The 19,158-nt window shown below is 59.2% G+C and overlaps 1 protein-coding gene across 5 annotated transcripts in view; it reads left to right on the top strand.

Annotated features, from left to right (window-relative positions):
- Positions 1 to 19,158, top strand: part of DOT1L (DOT1 like histone lysine methyltransferase) — a 65,038-nt gene that overhangs the window by 29,962 nt on the left and 15,918 nt on the right. For 4 of the 5 annotated variants that reach the window (XM_038567902.1, XM_038567901.1, XM_038567904.1 and 1 more), the window contains exons 6-17: positions 1,208 to 1,302; positions 1,817 to 1,879; positions 8,521 to 8,576; positions 10,741 to 10,820; positions 14,538 to 14,606; positions 15,282 to 15,388; positions 15,773 to 15,814; positions 16,711 to 16,821; positions 16,944 to 17,178; positions 17,663 to 17,776; positions 18,470 to 18,561; positions 18,878 to 18,979. In XM_038567902.1, the coding sequence (XP_038423830.1) occupies positions 1,208 to 1,302; positions 1,817 to 1,879; positions 8,521 to 8,576; positions 10,741 to 10,820; positions 14,538 to 14,606; positions 15,282 to 15,388; positions 15,773 to 15,814; positions 16,711 to 16,821; positions 16,944 to 17,178; positions 17,663 to 17,776; positions 18,470 to 18,561; positions 18,878 to 18,979 (1,166 nt within the window). Of the gene's footprint in view, positions 1 to 1,207; positions 1,303 to 1,816; positions 1,880 to 8,520; positions 8,577 to 10,740; positions 10,821 to 14,537; positions 14,607 to 15,281; positions 15,389 to 15,772; positions 15,815 to 16,710; positions 16,822 to 16,943; positions 17,179 to 17,662; positions 17,777 to 18,469; positions 18,562 to 18,877; positions 18,980 to 19,158 lie in introns of those variants that run through there. The other variant, XM_038567905.1, reaches the window with a different exon arrangement.

Genomic DNA, 19,158 nt, shown 5'->3' with positions numbered 1-19,158 from the left:
CTCTGCCTGTGTCTCTGCCTCTCTCTCTCTTTGTGTGTCTCTCATGAATAAATAAATAAATCTTAAAAAAAAAAAAAAATAATTAGGAATCTTGAAAAGTACCCACCCAGCTTCTCGTACCCAGCTCTTAACACCCTCCACATCGCTGTCCATGACCCTTACATCCTCTCGCTATGGGCCTTGGCATTTACTCTGTGTTTCTAAATAGTGGGACTTTTCTTTCTTTTCTTTTCTTTTCTTTTCTTTTCTTTTCTTTTCTTTTCTTTTCTTTTCTTTTCTTTTTTCTTTTTTCTTTTTTCTTTTTTCTTTTCTTTCTTTTTCTTTCTTCTCTTTCTTCTCTTTCTTCTCTTCTCTTTCTTTTTCCTTCCTCCCTCCCTCCCTCCCCCCCCTTTCTCGCTTTCTTAAGTTTTTTTTTTATTCATTTAAGTAATTTCTACCCCCAATGGGGGGCTTGAACTCACAACCCTGAAATTGAGAGTTTTGTACTCCAAGGAAGCCAGCCGAACACCCTGGTGTGCTTACTTTTATTGTTTGAGTATATTCTATTCAAAGTGTGAACTCAAAGGTTCCCGGAACGTATCAGAGGCACAACAGTGGAAGGAGCTTCCTGGTGCACATGGTGTCGCAGCGGCGCTGGAGCACCTGCAGACTGCCCCTCGTGACGCTGACAGCTGGGTGTATTGGTGTGTTGGGCCTGCTCGTTGGGCTGCCCAGTGATGCCACCAGATGACAGTGGTTTGGAGACCCTGTTTCTGTGTGCAGGGGGCTTCTCCCGCAACCTCCAATCCCGCATCAAACCCCAGTCAATGCTGAGCATTCTCAGGGTGATTTCAGATTTGGCCAGCCGTGCCGCACCGCGGTGGTAACGCGGGAGCCTTCCGGAGGTGTTACTGAGTCTCGGGGAGCTGTGTCGGCACAGTTGATGCCACGTAGGTCTCGTAGACAGAGAGCAGGTTCCCACTGCAGGAGCCCTGGAGTGTTGTCTGCACGAGGCAGTGTAAGCCAGATGGCCATCCCCTGGAGGGGGCTCAGCTCACCAGCCTGTCCTCACTGACCTTAGGGAGTGCTTGGCACCTTCTTGGAGAGCCAGGAGCCTCTGTCCGTTGACCCCCATGGCCAGCACCCGCCTGGCTGGGGCCTCGACTCTGCGTAGGTGGCGCCTCTGTGTTAGGGGGGTACGTCTGACAGTACCTCTCTCTCTCTGAAGGAGTGGGCCAGGTTGTGCTGCAGGTCGCCGCGGCCACCAACTGCAAACATCACTATGGCGTGGAGAAAGCTGACATCCCAGCCAAGTACGCGGAGGTGAGTGACTCTGGAGTGGGACACGTGTGTGTGCATGTGTGTGTGTCTGTTATTTTGAACCTTGTTTGCCATGACCCATGGGGCGTTGGGAGGGAAGACAGAACGAGGTGGGCGCTCTGGGGGCTGCTGGGTCTCCGCATGCACATCTGGGCCCCACTGCGTGTGCTGCCAACAAGGACTACAGCCTCGTCTCCCCCAGGCTGGGCCTGTCTCCTCCAGACGCACCGTGGTCAGCAGGCATCACCGCTCGGCCTGTCTGCCTGGGGTGGGGTCCATGGGGTCTGTAGGGGGTAGATGCGTCTCCAGAAAGGCCTCCAGAGCATGTGACCCACACTTCTGGTGGACGCTGCAGGTGCCACGGGGTGTCCTCCCCTGCGACCCCTAGACTTATCTGGGGCTTCTCAAAGGGCTTGTGTTGAGGGCTGGTAGGTGGGCAGCCCCAGCTTGTCCCAGGGTGGGGGCAGGAAGGGGCCGAGGGGAGGCGCTGACGGGCTGTCGGATCATTCCCTTGCAGACCATGGACCGAGAGTTCAGGAAGTGGATGAAATGGTATGGAAAAAAGCATGCAGAATACACAGTGAGTGCCATCGCTCCATGCCCCTGCGGCTAACGATCCAGCTCCATTTCCGTGCCTCCTCCTCCCCTGACCCGCCGTTCTTCTTCGCTCCTGGGGACGCCCTCCCTGCGTGGAGCGCGGTGTGCACGGCCGAGCTGGGCGTGCAGTGCTGTTGGGGGAAGGCCCGCTCGGCATCAGCAGTACCCTCTTCTCTTCCTGCCTCTTCCACCCTTTCTGGGCCTCCTTGGGGGGGCTACAGCTGCACCTACCCCGCACTCTCTGACAGCAGAGGTGGCACATGGCGGCGCCCCTCTCTCCCAGCCCTCAGCTGCACCAAGGCAATCGTGTGCAGCGTGTCTCCAGGCACCTGGTGGGTCTCAGGGGCCCTCTTTCCATGTCGTGCATGCGTGTGTTGTGGCAGCAGCGCAGGGCTGGGCAGTGGGATATGGACAAGGCGGCCTCTTCCCTTGTCCGCTGGCCAGCTCAGTAGCATCTTCTTGCCTTCCTGGCAGCATGAGACCTTGAGCGTGAGTCCCTCCTGGCCAGGCTCAGGTTTGGGGCGGCACACACCCCCAGCTCTCTTGGCTGCTGCTGTGCCTCAGCCTCCATTGCTCGGCCCAGCCTTGCGATGCCCATGTTCCTTGGCCGAACAGCATTCCAGACCCCTGGCCTCCTGTCCAGGGCATCTGGGTCACGGCCTGAAACGTGTCTGGGCCCAAGCCTCATCCTTTACTCTCTGTTGCTGTGGATACACTGCGGCCGTACAGCCTGCACCCACTTGGCCACTGCGGGGACACCCGGACAGAGTGTGTCCAGACCGGATCTTTAACTCATCCTTCTCTCCCCATCTCAGGTCATTACCTGCACATACCCAGAGCTCGAGGCCCAAACCACTGAGATTCCACTTGGTTCCACGGCCAGCCCTGTTGCTCCTCCTTCCTGGAGATGTCTTACAAGCGTTCACCTCTTGTACTCTCCGTTGTCACCAGCCCAGAGCAAGCCATCGCGTGGGGCGTTGACTGTTGAGCTGGAACCGATCGATGTTCTTTGTTGCGTTAGGAGACTAGAATAAAGCCTGTGATCACAGGCTGGGGGTCGGTTGGGGTGTGGGGAAAAAGGGAGAGGGCAGGTTTCCCCTTCTTCAGGACAGCCCTGATGGCTACTGCTTGCACAAATGTAGTGTTTGAAAGTCATCGCCAAGGCCGATGTCACCCGCACTTGCTCCCTGGTGTCTTCTGGGAGTCGTACAGCTCTGTTTCGTGTGTGGGACTGGGAGGCTGTGGGGTTGGCCCCTGGATCCTTCTGTCTGCACGTGGAGGCCTACCTGTTTGTGCCCCGTGAGTGCAGCCCTGCCCTTGCCCTGCTGCCCAGCCTTTGCTCTCTGTTCACTCCCTCAGCAGCCCAAACCGCCTACCGTGGCTCTGGAGCGAGTCTTCACTCGGGCAGCGTCCGCCCGTCCTCTGGCCTGGGTCTTCTTCCACGTGGTGCTGGCTGCTCTGGGGCCTTCACCTCCCCAGATAAACTGTAGAGTCAGCTTGTGGGTATCCATCTCAGAGCACACAGGGATTGGGGTCGGGATGGCATTGAATCTGCACGTCCGCTTGGGAAGAACTGACCCCTGGACAGTATCTCGTCTTCCTGCCGTTGGACGTGGCCTGCCTCGCTTTGTAGTCTGTCACTGGTTTCGTTCATCTAAGTTTGGTGTTTTGTCTCCTGTAGATCTTGTACGTGTTTTGCTGGATTTATACCTAAGTCTGTCAGTGTGTCTGTCTGTCTTGGTGCTTGTATAAACGATACTGTCTTTTTTATTTCAAATTGCGCTTGTCCGTTGCTGATGTACAGGAAAGCAGTTGGCTTCTGTACATTGCATGGTCACAAATGGGAACACCTTTACCCCGTAACGTTGCCGTAATGGCTTATTAGATGAAGGTTGGTTTGTTTTTCTGGATTCTTTCAAAGTTTCTATATTGATGATCGTGTAATCTGTGCACAGAGGCAGTTTTACGTCTTCTTTCCCAATCTGCATATGTTTTATTTTTCCTGTTTCACTGCATAGCCAGCGTAACAGCAGGTATGTACAGCGTGCTGCCAAAAAGCAGTGGTGAGAGGGGCGCGGTGGCCTTGTTCCTGATCTTACCAGGAAAGCTTCCACTTTCTCACCACGGAGGTGATGTGAGTTTGTAGGTATTTTGTGGGTGTTCTTTATCAGGTTGACACAGCCCCTTCTTAATTTGCTGAGAATCTTCATTATGAATGGGCGTTGGACTTTGTTAAATGCTTTTTCTGAGTGTGTTGATGCAATCCTGTCTGTGATCTTTCTTCGGCCTGTTGATGTGGCGAGCATTGGGTGTCCAGCCGGCCTTGTGTGTTGGGTCAGTCCCGCCCAGTCGTGGTGCATGGTGGTTTTCACCTGTGTTGTTGAGACTGCGTCTGCGTCTGCGTCCACGAGAGATCCTGGCCCGTAGTCCGTCCTGTAACGTCCTTGGGTGTCCCTTTGCTTCTGTTCTGCTCTTCTGGGCCAGGACTTGCATATCCAGACTGGGGCCCGGCTTCTCCTCTTTGTCTCCTGGGGCAGTTTCCTCTGGAATTCTCTACCTTGTGTGAAAGGCGAGCGGTCCGGCCTTTGTGCTCTCCCGTGCCCCCACGTCTGAGGCTCCCTGGTGTCTGCTGTTCCGGCTGCGTGTGCAGGAAGCCCAGTTGGCCTCCATTTCCAGGGAGTTGCTTCCCGCATTTTCCTGAGTCCATGACTTCCTGAAATGGAGGTTTCCCCATCTTAAACTACTTCTTATTTCTGATGAGAAGGCCAAACAGCCACCAGCCCTCAGTGTAAAAGTTGTGCCACGTTTCTCAGAAATGGCCGTTGGTACTCCAGGCAGGGCTTCCAGGACTTTGTTTGTAGCTGGTTTTAGCTTCAGGCATGCTCCTCACGGCTGGGGCAAGGGGCAGGGGTAAGGCCTGGGAGGGCCACCTCTCCTTCCGCCGTCCTCCTTCCTTCTCTTGTCTCTGTCTGGGGTGAGTGGCACATCAGGGCCTCGTGGTGTGGTGGTCGGCACACGGGCCTCCCCATGTGGAAACCGTCTCATCCCTTAGGTCTCGTGTGGTGTAGATTGTTCGCTAGCCCTGCCGTGGCCCCTGTGAGGTGGCTGGGAATAGAATTTGGCTTGAAGGACACTTGGGCACGACCTTGGCAGTGGGTGTGTGGAAAAAGCTGGCCGCAGGACAGGCAACCGCCGTGCCTTTGCTGCTCTGTTGCCTGTTTCCAGAGGGTGTCCTGTCTCGAGCAGCCCGGCTCCGGGGGGCGTGGGGAGCATGTGCTGACTGCTGAATACCCAAATTTGGCGGGAACTTATGTCTTAGGTCTTGTGAGGCCTTCCCCCAGCTTTCTGTGGCTTTGACCAGGCGTCCCTGTTGGCGGACAGAGTCCTGCTCCTGTTACTTAAGAATCTAAGAGGAAACAGAGCCAAGAGGAGTCTAAAAATAGCCCAGTGTGTGCTTCCAGGCCTAGAGCCTGCTGCTGGAGGCCAAGGGTTCCCGTGCGGCCGCCGCCTCCTCTGTTCCCCCCCTTCCCGCTCCCCCTGCCTTTGCAGAGGCGCCGCCCAGCCAGGGTCCCCTGCCAGCCTCGGCCTCCACCTCCCCGTCCTGCCGCGCAGTGGTGCCTGGGCGCCAGGCCCTTCTTGCCCGCGCACAGGCCTCCTCCTGTCACAGCCCCCATTCCTTCCTTCTGCATGGCTTCTGCCTGCAGGCCTGTGTCACCTCAGGGTGCTGCCTCTACCTGGGAGACTCTCTGTCCAGCTCCCTGCCCAGGCTGGCATCCAGGCCCCCGGAGCCCTGTAACACGGTAACCGTGCTGTTGACAATGAGCCCCATATGCTGCGGCGCCTGGCAGTGGGCCTGGTATACAGTAGGTTTCGTGCATTGAGAGTCTGTTACCTTGGGCAGCTGTGGCCTCAAGGAGGTGCCACGTGGGGATGGTGCTAGGGTGTCTGTGGACTGGCCTGTGCTGAGGCACTTCCGTACTCATGGTCCGGTGACTCTCTATCCTGGGCCTTGAGGGGCCTCCCTCTGGGCACCTGCCACCCCTCCAGGTTTGGCCACGTCAGGATGGCATCTGTGTGGCCCTCGGGGTGCCTGGGCCATGTCATCTGGGGCCCCATGCATCTCAGAAGCTCTGGCCCACCTCTGCTCTGGTCTCGGTTGGAGTTGGATCTCTGGGAGGCGGGTGCTGCCAAGAGACAGGGTCTGGTGGTTCGACTGAGCTTTCCTGCGTCTGTGGACTTGCAGCAGCTCCTGGCATGTTAGCTGAGTAGCAGGGCTGCCCATGGGTGGCTCTTGCCCCCCTGATTTTGGGTGGGGCTGACCTCAGTCTCTTATTCTTGGAAGCTGTGCTCTTTTCCCGACCAGAGAGTGTGTGTGTTCCATGCAGGCATGGACACAGCTTCCAGGACCCTGTTGTGGGACTGCAGTGGCTGGGGTGTGTGGCTGCACACACTCCCACACTCCACCTGTGTCCCGCCCTAGCCCTGCCTGTTGGCCCAGGGCCTCGAGTGGACCTGTGGTGCCTGTGGAACAGGAGGTGGGGGACTGAAGCCCTCTGCACCTGTGTGTGCCAGAGCCCTCTCCTACTTGGAGGGCCCAGTGGTGTTGGGGCCAGGCACGGGGTCCCTGGGCAGGGGCACAGGAAGGCCACTGTTAACTCGGGTGCCCCAGCCAGCCAGTCCCTCCTGGAGGATCACGGGCAACCCATGCCCGGAGCAGAACTGCAGCAGGACATGGTGGGCAGCGCCTAGGACGGGGCTGTTCTCTTGCCTTGGCTCAGCAGTGCTGCCGTGGCCTGACAGCACGGCCTAGAGGGGGGCCCCCAGGAAAGGGGAGCCATGTGGACAAGTGCCTGAAGGCCCCGAGTCAGAGAGAGTGACCTGACCGAGTCAGCCCCGTGGCCCTGCCTTACACAGAGAGGATGTGAAGCACAGGAGCTCAGGGTGGAGGCCTGGGGGGGCGGGGCGGGGACACCAGGCTCGAGCTCCCAGGGTCCTCCCCCGGGTGACCCACAGGACACGCTCAGTTCCCCCAACACGAGCCGTGAGTATGTGTGCGAGGTGTGGTCTCGGGGCTGGCAGAGACCCGGCGCCCAGCTTCTCTGCGGGGGTCGGTCTCGGGGGGCCCTCTGCCCGGCTCGGCCGGGACCCCAGGCTCAGGAGGGCAGCAGGTGCTCAGCACGAACCCCGTGTCTGCACAGACGGCTCAGCCTGTGAGGTGGCGGGAGCTGGGCATCCAGTTCCAGATGCAGCAGAGGGCGTCTGGGGAGGGGTCTCGGGCCCGCCGTGCCAGCGCTCTCTTGTACAGCACTAGTAAAATTGGATTTGAGTCCCTCCTGAGGCCTAGCAAGGCTGTCTTGGGGAGAGTGGCAGGTTCAGAAAGCTCCATAAGTGGGGAGAGTGTTTAGGGATAACGACAGCTAGGGTGTGGGCAACACCCCCGGTGCCTGAGCGCGTTCGGTGGGCTGTGCCCTCCCCTGATCCCCCTGCACCCTAGGTGGGATCTCTGCATGGGCTGGAGGGCATAGGATTGGCAGCTACTTCTGCCCTGGTGCACAGCCTCTGCACTGGGGCGCAGTGCTCATAGGCCTGTCTCTGCTCGGTCTTTCTTCGGTCCCTTTCTGAGTGACAGCAGGTCCACTGCCCCAGTGGGTGCCTGCTGTCTTCGTGAGGAGAGTGGGCCTTCCTGGTCACCCCGCCCCCTCCCCCCGGCTCCCCTAACCCTCTCCCCGTCTGTGGACTAGCGCGTCCTGGACGTGTCATACCCCATGGGGCCTCCTGTGTCTGGTTGTCTCCCTGAGCTTCATGGGCTGGGGGTCTGTCCCCGGGGCAGCGTGTGGGGGCCCCACTCCTGCTTGGCGCTGGGGGGCGTGCCTGTGCATAGTGGACACGCTGATGGAAGTTTTGGGTTGTTTCCATTGTTTGGCTCTTCTGAATTGTGCTGCCAGGACCGGGCGTGCACAGGTTTGTGGGGATGTATACTCTCGCTTCTCTCTGGCGTATGCTGAGCATTTTTAAAGAATAATAAAATTAGACTTCAACTTTTTGGTTCACTGAGTGCCACAGCTCTGGACACCTTGGTCAGTAAGAACTGGGTGCTCCGGGCGTCACAGTGCTGGTGTGCTGGGATGCGCGGCGTGGAGAGCAGGCGTTGAAGAGCGAGTGAGCCCCCAGGAGGCTGGTGCTGCGGGGGGTCAGAGAACAAGCCTTGGCCTCACCGTGTGCGGTGCCGGGGCGCCCGGGACAGTGCTCTGTGGCCTGGTCGCCTCCCGAATCACGACAGCTCTTCTGTGTGCTGCCCTGGCCTGCCAGCCCGCCTCTGTCCGGCCTACAGCTGGCTGAGAACCATGCGTGGCCGTGCCCCAAGCTCGCCCCCACCTGGCTCTGTGTGACTCTGCAGCGCATCCTCTGGCGTGGCTGGAACCTCCCTTCCCGCTCGGGGTCGCTGCACAGTGACTGCCAGAGCGGGGCCCTCACCCCGGGAGCCGCCGCCACCTTGGTCGTATGTCCTCCCCACCTCAGTGACTGCGCTCATTTCATCTTCTCTCCGCGGGCAGGTGGGTGGGCAGGGTGCGAGGCCGGGTGAGGCCTCCTGAGTCAGCCTCCCTCCTGTTCTCTTCCTTTCAGCTGGAAAGAGGCGACTTCCTCTCAGAAGAGTGGAGAGAGCGGATTGCCAACACAAGGTAGGGCTTGGCCGGGCAGGCGCCCCCGGGGAGGGTGCGAGGCCGCGGGGTGCACTGCGGTTCACACAGGAGAGGAGGCTGGTGGAGGCTGGCGGGGTCCTTGTCTCCCTGTCCCTCGCCTGCAGCAGAGCAGGTGGTCCGGGGGTTGGTCCCAGGGCCCCAGGGCAGGGACAGGTGTGGCTCGACGCTCACACGTGCCAGTCCCCCGGCTGCCCGTCTGGGAGGGCGCTTCCCTACCATCTGGGCCTTGTGCTCAGCGTGTGGGTTCTTGCTGTGTCTACGCCTCTCCCGGCGGGGTGCAGGGGCAGGGCTCTTTCTCTGCACCCAGCGGTAGAGTGGTGTCCTGTCCCGTGCATCTGGGGTGCTGCGGCGCTGCCCACGCCTTCCTACAGACCTGCTGTGGGCCTGAAGCTGGTCTGCAGCCCTTCCCCTGGCCTTGGGCTGGGGGTGCCGCAGTGAGGTCATGGACTGGCACATCAGCCTAGATGCTGGAAGCCCGGGGACCCGAGAGGTGTTGCACGCCCCAGAGCCATTTTCCTGGGCTGAAGTCTGCTCTGCCAACGGTAGTCCACTGTTTTGGGGGCATCTTGCCATCTGTCCTCTCCCTGTCTGTCCTTCAGGTGTGCTTACTTACCTCCTGCTGCCCCGTAGTTCCCACCTGTCTACTGACAGGGAGAGCTGTGTCCTATTCTTTCCAGAGCATCTTCCTTTGTGGCTCTCCCATGAGAAGTCTTCATCTGAATTGGGTCCAGTTTGCTCTCCCTTGCTCACCATGTCTTCCTCTTTTTCCCGAGAGTCTCCTGCTAACCCCGTGGGCATTCCTGTCAGTGGGGAGGAACCCCCACCCTCATTGGCCAGCAGCATCCAGGCCGAGGTGTCACATCTTGTGGTCACCCTGGCAACATGAGAGCTCAAGGAACATGCACTGTCCCCCAGGCCCCTTTTCGTGCAGGCAGAGTGGAAACAGGTCTTGGTAACTGGAGAGCATCCCCCTGACGTCCCCCTGGGTGCTCTGCTTCCTAGCAGGGGTGTCCTTTCTCTTCCCCTACCAGCCCTTCTTGCTGGGGACATTTGTCTCTGCTGCTGGTTTCTCGTGAATGAGATGTGGGGGGGCAGCTGCCTCTGGAGCACCCTTCTTCCATCAGAGCTGTCCTTGGGGCCTTGGCTGGCACATGCCCTGTCATGGCCTCTGCCATCTTGAGCCTTTGGTGTCCAGCCTTCCCAGGCTCCGTCCCTGAGTAGGTACTGGGACAGGCCAGCCTCACTCCCTGTCGGAGCGTGTCCCAGCCTAGAGTCCCCTGTCCTTGTCTTTGCTGTGCGGTGGCGCAGGGAGAGCGTGCTGGGCTTGATCCACGTCTTCAGCATTTCTTCCCCGCCGCTCTGCCCGCTGCCATCCGGTGTCTGCTCCAGCTCTGATCAGGTCTTCTGTGACTGTACTTCACCCTGTTGCTGTGATGGTTTCCAGGCGTCTCGATTTTAAACTGTCGAGACTCAAAACAAGCAGCGAGGGGACGGCCATCAGCCTACTCTGTCTTCTGTCACTTGCAAAAGACGAAGTAAAGGTCCTGGGTGCAGTTCTGCCCTCTGCGGCATAGTTTTCGCTGCTGCGCGGTTTTTATCTGGAGGCAGGCACTTCATGAGGGAGGGCACAGCCTCTGCCCGAGTGGGGAGCTGCTTACCCGTGGGACTCGAGAGGACCGGTGGCACAGCTGCTAGTAGAGCGTAGCCGCCCCGAGAGCGCCTCTGCACGCCCAAGGTGGGGCAGTCCCTCCCTGGCCACCCAGGTTGGCGTGTTCAGACCCCGGTGCCAGAGAGAGCCAGAGAGAGCAGGAGGAAGGAAGGAAGGGGCGAGCCACGCCTCCCCTGGCAGGGCTCTGCCTCTGGTCCTGCCTGTCCTCAGGCGGCTCACTTTCAAGTGTGGCCTCTGTCCCTGCTGCCTTCCTGCCTAGGTGTCCTCATCCCTGTGTCCCCGGGTGATGTTTGAGCTGTCCGTGTTTCCACCCCAGGGACGTCCCAGGGGCAGCCGTCATGCCCTGCGGGCCCGGGTCCCGTCCCCAGGCTGGGGGAGCTGGCGGTGGAGGCGGTAGGTGTGGCGTGCACTGGGACTCTGTGCATGTGTGCAAATGGAACCTTCGTTTTACTCAACTGGAATATTATTTTGCAGTGTTATATTTGTGAATAATTTTGCCTTTGGTCCTGAGGTGGATCACCAGCTGAAGGAGCGGTTTGCGAACATGAAGGAAGGTAACGTACTTCCCCTTAACCCTGCCCTGTCTGTGACGGGAGCTGCCCCTGGGCCCAGGGATCGCGGGGTGGGTGGCCAGACTGACAAGCGGGCTTCAGGCTCTGCAGTTACACTCAGGTATCCTGCAGGCAGCAAGGAGCTTGTCAGGATAAGGATGTTCTCGGTACAAGCTTATGCTGGAGGGTGACTGAACTGTGACCTGAGATGCAAACTCGACTGGCACCCGTTTTGTCTGGTGACCCTAACCTAGGGGCCTCTTAGGCTTTTTCTGGTTTTTTCCCACATGTGGGCCCATATCCCCTGGCCAGAGCCGCCCCTGCTGCCGTCCTCTGCCTTCCCATCCCTGCCGTGTGTGAGTCCCGGACTTGCCGTGGAGCTGCTGGGCACAGCAGAGGGGCAGGTCGCCGAAGGAGCTCGAAAGCCCATGCTCTGGTTCTCCAGCCAGGCTGCTTCCCTGAGAGTCAGTTGGCATTTAGGTAGGATTGAGTTTTCCTTGTGCTTGTGGAGGTTTCTGGATTTGGAATTGTGTGGGTGGTGTTGTAGAGTGAGGTCCTCTTCTGAGTCTGGCCTGAACCTTCTAGGTAGAAGTTTGTTTTCTGAATTTTAGTAAGCTGAGTCTAAGGCCAGTGTGCTGGGGTACAGTCTGGCCAGCAGGGCAGTCCTCCCCGGGGAGCACTCTGCTGTCCCTGGCTGCTCCCACGGCCCGTGGTGTACCTGAGAATGGCCACCCTGAGTGGTAGCCTTGAGACTCCCTCTGCACCTGAGGGGCGTGTACTCTGGGGCCACGTGCCCTGCTCCCACAGTCTCCCCGCAGAGCCTGGACAGGGGGAGGGGGCTCCCTCGTGCTCCATCTTAGCTGCCAGGAGTGAGGGATCAGGGCCATGGCCAGGTACCAGGCAGCGCAGGTTAGGTGTCTCCTATCCCTTTGCTGTGCCAGAAACCCTCGTGCATTTGGGATGTCAGCCAGATGAGATCGTCTAGTCTAGAACTTTCTAAGTAGGTGAGAGTGAACTAGTTTCATTTGAACACCAATTCAGGCCTTTGTAACTGCCACTGGATTGCAGTGTGTGTGCTCCGACTCCAAGCACAGGACGGAAAACTCAGTGAGCTCCTAGAGGGAAGATAGAAACACCTGTACCTTCTTCCGGGTGCAGGTCACTCTGGGCACCATCTGGAGCGCATGGGCCTCCGTGGGTCCTCCCGTCTGTCTCCCGTGGATGAGGGCCGTGTCGCCTGGTTGTCCGCACCCTCATGCCTATTGCTGTGTGTCTTCACTGAGCCAAGTGTCCAGGGTTCCTGGCTGCTGCATTTTTCGTTTCTCCATGTGAAGAAAGTCTTGGGAGACTTTCTGGCCTAGCTTGGAGACACTCTGAATCCAAAGTCCTTGGTCATCGCCCACTGTTTGAGGAGAGAGAGGAATCCACTGCTTGCAGGCACAGGCTTCCAGCCGAGTGCTCGGACCCCAGTCATGGACTCCCTCACAAACTCCGAGGATTAGCAGCAGCCAGGCTCTGTGGAGTGGCAGGGGCTGCTGCTGTCCTCATCGGGGCTCTGACCTCGGGTGCCCGTCCTTCTCAGGGTCCTCCTGGTGTGAACGAGCCTGGCCTCCCGGCCCGCAGCGTGGCACTCCCTGTTGGAGGAGTGGGCCGCGGGCTGTGGCCTTAGTGTGAGGTTGTATATGCGGCTCTCATGCTGTCTGCGCGCTTGGGCCCTGTGGTCAGCAGTGTCCTTCCCAGGGCCTGGGCCAGAAGCCCCAGGAAGTGTCCTCATCCTTGGCCAGTCACTGCAGTTCCTAATGCAACTGCTAAAGCTGCTGCAGGTTTTCTAGATTCTGAGATGGCTTCAACATGACCTTGGCACTTCCAACTTGGGAGAAGCCTGTGTACATAGCACCTTCCCTGCTCCGTCCCAGCTGCCTCTTGTCACTAGTCCTAGGAAGGCCCTGCGTGCTCTCCTCATCTGTGTTCCTAGGAGAGAGGAACAGGATGTGTCCCCCCACGTCTCATTACAAAACATTTCAAGGGGGGACACCTGGGTGGTTCAGGGGTTGAGCGTCTGCCTTCGGCTTGGGGTGTGATCCTGGAGTCTTGGAATCGAGTCCCGCATCGGGCTCCCTGCAGGGAGCCTGCTTCTCTCTTGGCCTGTGTCTCTTGCTTCTCCCTGTGTCTCTGATGAATAAATAAATAAAATATTTTTAAAAATTATAAACTTTTCAAGGAAGTGAAAGGGTCACACAGCCACAGGTGGTTTCCAGCTGCCTTCGGCACTGACAGCTGTGTGTCGTGTGCACGTGGCTCTGCATGCAGGTGATCGTACACATGCTGCCCAGGTTAGTCCCGATCATTTATGATAGCAAGTGGTCAGTGGCTTCCCTGGGCACTGAGCTGTGCACCCCCATCAGGGCAGAACGGAGGGCCCCTCTACCTGTCACTCTCCTGCCGCCCACCCGAGGGCCCTCCTTCTGACTGTCTCATCCTGGGCCGGGCCAGGGGCCAGGTGGGCTTTTGCTAGAGCAGGGCTCCTCCATATTTGTTGATGGCACCTGCTGGGCATCTGGGCCATTGTCTTGTGAGGTGTTGCTGCTCTGGTCTCTCCCTTGTGGTTTTCTGTGGGCAGGCTTGGGGGACCTGACGGGGTGGGACTGCCTGTGAGCCCTGCAGTCCCCAGCCACCTGACTGTGGTCCTGTAGCGACGTGCCCTCAGGGGCCCCTCCCAGCTCCCTTGGCCCTTGCCATGTGGGCAGCACAGGGTGGTGTCTTCCTAATGGGAGCACCCAGGGGACCTCAGGGTTCATCCCACTTGGCACCACACTCTTCAGAGGCCCTGAGGGTTCTAAGTGTCCCATGGGACTCTGTTCAGCCTCTGGCCGCTGAGACTTTTGATGTGACCCGGCAGTCCCTGACTCTGACTCATTCCCTGGCACAAGGCTGCCACCTGACCTTGCACGTGGCCCGGTCTAGCGCTGCGCCCATCATCCTCTGCTCCTGCTGGGGATAGTTCTTAGGATGGTGGCTGGGTGTCACCGGCAGGAGTGTTTGTGCATGTGCACGTGGAAATGGATTCAAATGAACTTTGCCAACTTAAACGTAACATTATTATTATTTTCTTTGACTTTGTGGCTCTTTTCCCCTTCCTGCTGAGAACTTTGGTCTCTGTGAGCGTGCCTGTATTTATTTACAGTGTTCTTGGGGCAGATGCACTGTGAGCTCCCTGGTGAGCCTGCAGGTTCCTCTGTGCTTCTTTCTCTCCTTAGAACTCAGCCCGCAGAACCACTGCTGTCTGTGTGGCTGCCCCGATGACACGGTCAGGTGGTGTCTGTGTCATCTGGACTGTAGGGTTTGCTTTTGCCCCTCAGACTCAGTTTTGACTGTGGGACTCGTCCACACGAGGACAGAGACGGCGGAGGGGGCGCCAGCCTTCCCAGTGTGTCCTCACCGAGGGGTGTCCGCCCCGTGCCGGCGTGACCCTGCAGGCAGCTCTGGGTCTGCGGCCAACGCTGCAGGGCCAGCCCGGGGCCCGGGGCATGTGTAGACAGGAGAGCCATCCATGGGGCACACTTGCGTGGGAAGGCAGCTCCTGGTTCTGCGGGGACTCGGTGCCGCTGCTGCCCCACTGCTCCTGGGGCTGCCGCTTCCTCCTCCAAGCTCCATTGTCCTGCTTCTGGTGCACGTTCAGGTCTCTCCCGACGAATGGCAGTAACTAGTTTTGTGTTTCAGGCGGCAGAATTGTGTCCTCGAAGCCCTTCGCACCTCTCAACTTCCGGATAAACAGCAGAAACTTGAGCGGTAAGTGAGGCTTGTGTTGCTGAATTATTAAGACACACGATTTTAAGTACCTGACGGGCGTCAGTGTGGGTCTGTGCCCCTGGTGCTACAGACATCGGGGCAGGTCGTCCTCTGGGTGGCCCCGGCCCCACCCCCTCGGTGCCAGGAGCACCCCATGTGACAAGCACAGACGTCCCCAGACATGGTCCTGTGTCCCCTGGGGGCAGAGTGGCCCGGGGCGGAGCTTAGAGGTCATGAGGACTCGGATAGCTTTACCAAGCACCCTGTGTTCCTGTTGTGACTGGCCTGAGCCCAGCAGCGGCCCTGTCCCTGCATAGGAGGGGCTTGCGGCAGGGAGCCTGGGGGCCTCAGGGCTGCTGGGAGTTCCCGTAGCCACATTGTTGTTAAGTTGTCCCTCAAGTGCTTTCCAAAGTACTTTCCAAACCGTGCTTGTCACTGTTTCCCTTGGACAAGCACCTTGGGGTCGCTGTGGACGCCTCCCCGACCCAGAGCATGCTGGCGGCCAGGTGCCTCCAGTGGCCGGGCTGTACATCTCTGTCCCTTCCTACCTCATTGGGACCACCTCGCCCAGGCGTCTGGCGGCGTCTCGTGGGGGGGGGGGCACCCAGAAGCTACACAGGGCCCGCTCTCACCCCAGGCGCAGAACGGGCCCTAACCACAGCCCGTTGTGCGCAGACATCGGCACCATCATGCGCGTTGTGGAGCTCTCGCCCCTGAAAGGCTCGGTGTCCTGGACGGGGAAGCCGGTCTCCTACTACCTGCACACTATCGACCGCACCATAGTGAGTGCCCCACGTCGGGGGGTCCCACAGCCGGCCCTCAGCAGGAAGGGAGTGGGTCAGGAGCTTGGGGTCCCAGGCTTGCCCTCAGCCCTTGGGCACGGCAGCCTTGTTCCAGATGGCCTGTGAAGCGGCAGCCCCGCCTTGGTATGAGGGGACGGCGCTGTGGGGTCTGCAGGGGCTCACCCTGTGGGGGCCCCGAGCAGGAGGGCGTCAGGGCAGCCGTGCGTCCCCTGCTGGGTGTCTGTCTGCTAAACTGCGCCCTGCCCCATGAGATTGTCTGCTGTCAGCAGGCCCGGGCGGTTGGTTTCATCCTGACAGGGTTTGGGACTGATTTCTAATACGAATTTTTCTTTTCTCTGTTTTCTTTTTTTTTTTCTTTTTTAGCTTGAAAACTATTTTTCTAGTCTGAAAAACCCAAAACTCAGGGTAAGTGTGTTTCTTCCTTGCCTTAAAGACATGTGTTCCCTGCTTGTGGGGGGAGCCAGCTGTGAATGGCCCTGTGGACAGGAGCTGGTGTGAGTGACAGGGGCCTGGGGGCACACCGGCCTCGTCTTCAGAAGCTTCAGTATCACGTTTTTGGGGAATGAGTTGAATGAGTCTCTAAATGGGATTTGGCTGACGCAGTGAGCCAAGTCCAGGACAGCGAACAGCCTTCGCGCTGTCCTGACCTGAAACCCAGAGGGGCCGGAATGTTCTGCGATGCTGTCCGGCCTGAATCATGGCTCTGGCTGCTGGTTCCCGCTGTGGTTCCCGTGTCCCTTCCAGCTCCTGCTCTGGCACTCCCTCCTGCGGCTTCATGGCCGCTGTTCATTTGCGTCCGGATTCAGTGGCTGTCTGGGCAGGAGCTTTGCTTTTTGGTGACGAGTGTCCAAGCAGGGGAGGCCCCCTCAGAGATGGCCAGCTCTGACCGCCTAGGCTCCCGTGTCCTTCCTACTGTATTTAGGGGCACTTGAGTCTTAACGTGCTGGCTGGCACCGTGCTTCCCCTTACCGTGGTGTCTCCTCCCGGAGGAGAATGCTCTTTGCCGCACGGGCCCTCCTTGGTTTGGGGAAGCATGCTGCCAACAGGAGGGAAGAAATGGCCAGGGTGGCTCCTCCCACCCTAGCACCAGGGTCCTGTACCATCCATGGTTGGAGGGCTGCCTGGTTTCTGACAGAACCGGGGGTGTGCGTGCCTGCACATGTTCTCCGGCTCCTCTGCACCTCCATTTCCTCACCTGTGCTGAAACGAGCCGAGCTTGGACTGGCCGTGCGCCTGGAGCTGCAGGAGGGGCCCTTGTGGAGCTGGCCCTTCTGCAGACACGGCTGACACTTGCTTTCCAGGAGGAACAAGAGGCAGCTCGGCGCCGGCAGCAGCGAGAGAACAAGAGCAACACGACCACTCCCACCAAGGTGCCCGAGAACAAGGCTGCTGTGCCTGCCGACACCCCTATGGTGAGTGCGCGCCCTGTTGCCCCATGCCCCCGGCACCCCACGGAGGGCTCCCGTGTCTGGGCATACGCAGTACTTACCAGGGCCTGGGTCTCCCTTGACGTCCCCCACCTCCCATCTGGTAGGATTCTGGTGCCGAGGAAGAAAAGGCTGGGGCAACCACCATCAAAAAGCCGTCTCCCTCCAAAGCCCGGAAGAAGAAGCTGAATAAGAAGGGGCGGAAGATGGCCGGCCGGAAGCGTGGGCGTCCCAAGAAGATGAGCACTGCAAACCCCGAGCGTAAGCCCAAGAAGAGCCAAACTGCACTGGACCTCCTGCATGCCCAGGCCGCGTCTCAGACGGCAGCGCCCTCGCCGCAGGGTGAGCCAGCCTCTGTTGGGCCCCTCGGGCATGCAGTCTGCTGGTCCCGGCATTCCCCTTGCCTCCCTGTCTTGGTACGATGAGTGGGGTCCCTGTCCCGTCCCCTGCGGCAGTGCCGAGTGGTGGGGTGCCCACGTTTCAGATCCTCTGGGGGCACAGTGGGGCATCTTCGTGCCTGTCTACACCTAGCTGGTCTGCCCGAGAGCCAGCTGCGATGGGGGCCTTCCCATCATCCTGCCACCCTGGGTTCTGAGGAAGGTTACACCGAAGGGACATGGCTTCATGGGCCTTTCTGAGGCCATGCAGGTGTTCGACTCCACTTCTCCAAGTGCCAAGATGCCCAGTGTCTGGTCACGTCTCTGGACTCTAGGAACCGTGTGTTGTCTCATGTCTTAATGAGCTGGCCAGTTCCCTGAAGTGGTCTATGGAAGTGTGCGGGCACTCTGGCCTGCTGTTGACACGTGGCTGCTCTGTCTCTCTGCAGATGCGTACAAGTCACCTCATAGCCCGTTTTATCAGCTACCTCCCAGTGTGCAGCGGCACCCCCCTGACCAGCTGCTGCTGGCACCCACCCCACCCGCACTGCAGAAGCTGCTAGGTGAGCCACACCCACACACCTTCCCCAGCAAGCCCCTGTGCTGCTAGGTCACGGGGGCCCAGGGTCTGTGCTGCCACAGTCAGCCGGGCCCACGAGCTTGCCAGAGGGCACATGTCTGCCCCAGGGCACACGGGGTCATGGTTGGGGACATGGATGGTTGTGGTGACTGGGTTGGGGCCCGGGATGCTGCTCCATACTCCCCAGCACCGGGAACGCCCCCAGGGATCCACCCAGCCCATGTCTGCGGCATTGGGTTGGGAAGGCTGTGTGGGGGTTGAGCTTGGTGTCCCATGTGGCTGAGCGGAGTGTGTATGTGCCCATGCTGCTGGACTAGATGAAGCTGCGGCTTGTTTCTAAAAATTGGGTAGAAGAAACTCTTTTCACGTTTTGGGAGCTGGTGGTTTTCTCGGGTCAGCATCAGCAGCACGTGTTTGCTAAGAAAAGCGGCAGATTTACTAACTGAAACCCGCATGGTCTTGGAAGAAGATCTGGGGTGGTGGTGGCGGGAGCCATGAGGGGTGCCCAGGGTGGGGACGGAAGGCCCTGGCGTGATGGCAGCAGTGACACAGACGCTCTTCGCAGCCTCGGGTGGTGGCAGCCCCTCCGACACTTGTTTCTGAAGGACTGCCCACCTCCTTCCTGCTGGTCTCAGTGGGATCATGTCCGCGCTAACGTGTGCTTGACCCGTTCTAGAATCCTTCAAGATTCAGTACTTGCAGTTCTTGGCGTACACCAAGACCGCCCAGTACAAGGCCAGCCTGCAGCAGCTGCTGGACCAGGAGAAGGTGAGCTCTGCCCTGTGCTGGCCGCTTCCGTGCCCCACCCGCTGGCATGGACGGCCCCGCCCTCCCAGGAGGGGCCCTGGCCCTGAGAGAGGTGGCAGTCTCCTCACTGGCCCATGTGCAGTCCCTGTTGCATTCAGAAAGGCCTTGGAGTCTCGTTCCTCACTGGGTGGGAACGCTCTTGACCAGTGAGAATCGCTGAGGGTCATCGGCCTCCTGGACTGGGGCATGTCCTGCTGAGCCTCTCTCCTGCAGGCCCTCTGTGAGAAGGGACGTGGTGGGGACAGGGCCTTGTCGTCACCATGCTCTGTCCTTGCAGGAGAAGAACGCCCGGTTGCTAGGTGCTGCGCAGCAGCTGTTTGGCCACTGCCAGGCCCAGAAAGAGGAGATCAAGAGGCTCTTCCAGCAGAAACTGGATGAGGTAGGGGAGCCAGAGACCACAGCTGCCCCCCTGGGCTTGCTGGCCCAGCAGAGGGCCCCAGGCACAGGATTCAGATGGGCAGGGGCAGGGCACAGGCCAGGGCTCTGAGGTCTGGAAGGACTTTTTCTTGCTTGGTGCTTTGCCTTTTTACGTTTTCTGATAGAAGGATCTAGAACGTG

Source organism: Canis lupus, chromosome 20 (assembly GCF_011100685.1).
Source record: "Canis lupus familiaris isolate Mischka breed German Shepherd chromosome 20, alternate assembly UU_Cfam_GSD_1.0, whole genome shotgun sequence".
Taxonomy (NCBI): domain Eukaryota; kingdom Metazoa; phylum Chordata; class Mammalia; order Carnivora; family Canidae; genus Canis; species Canis lupus.
This window is presented reverse-complemented; position numbering and strand designations above follow the sequence as displayed.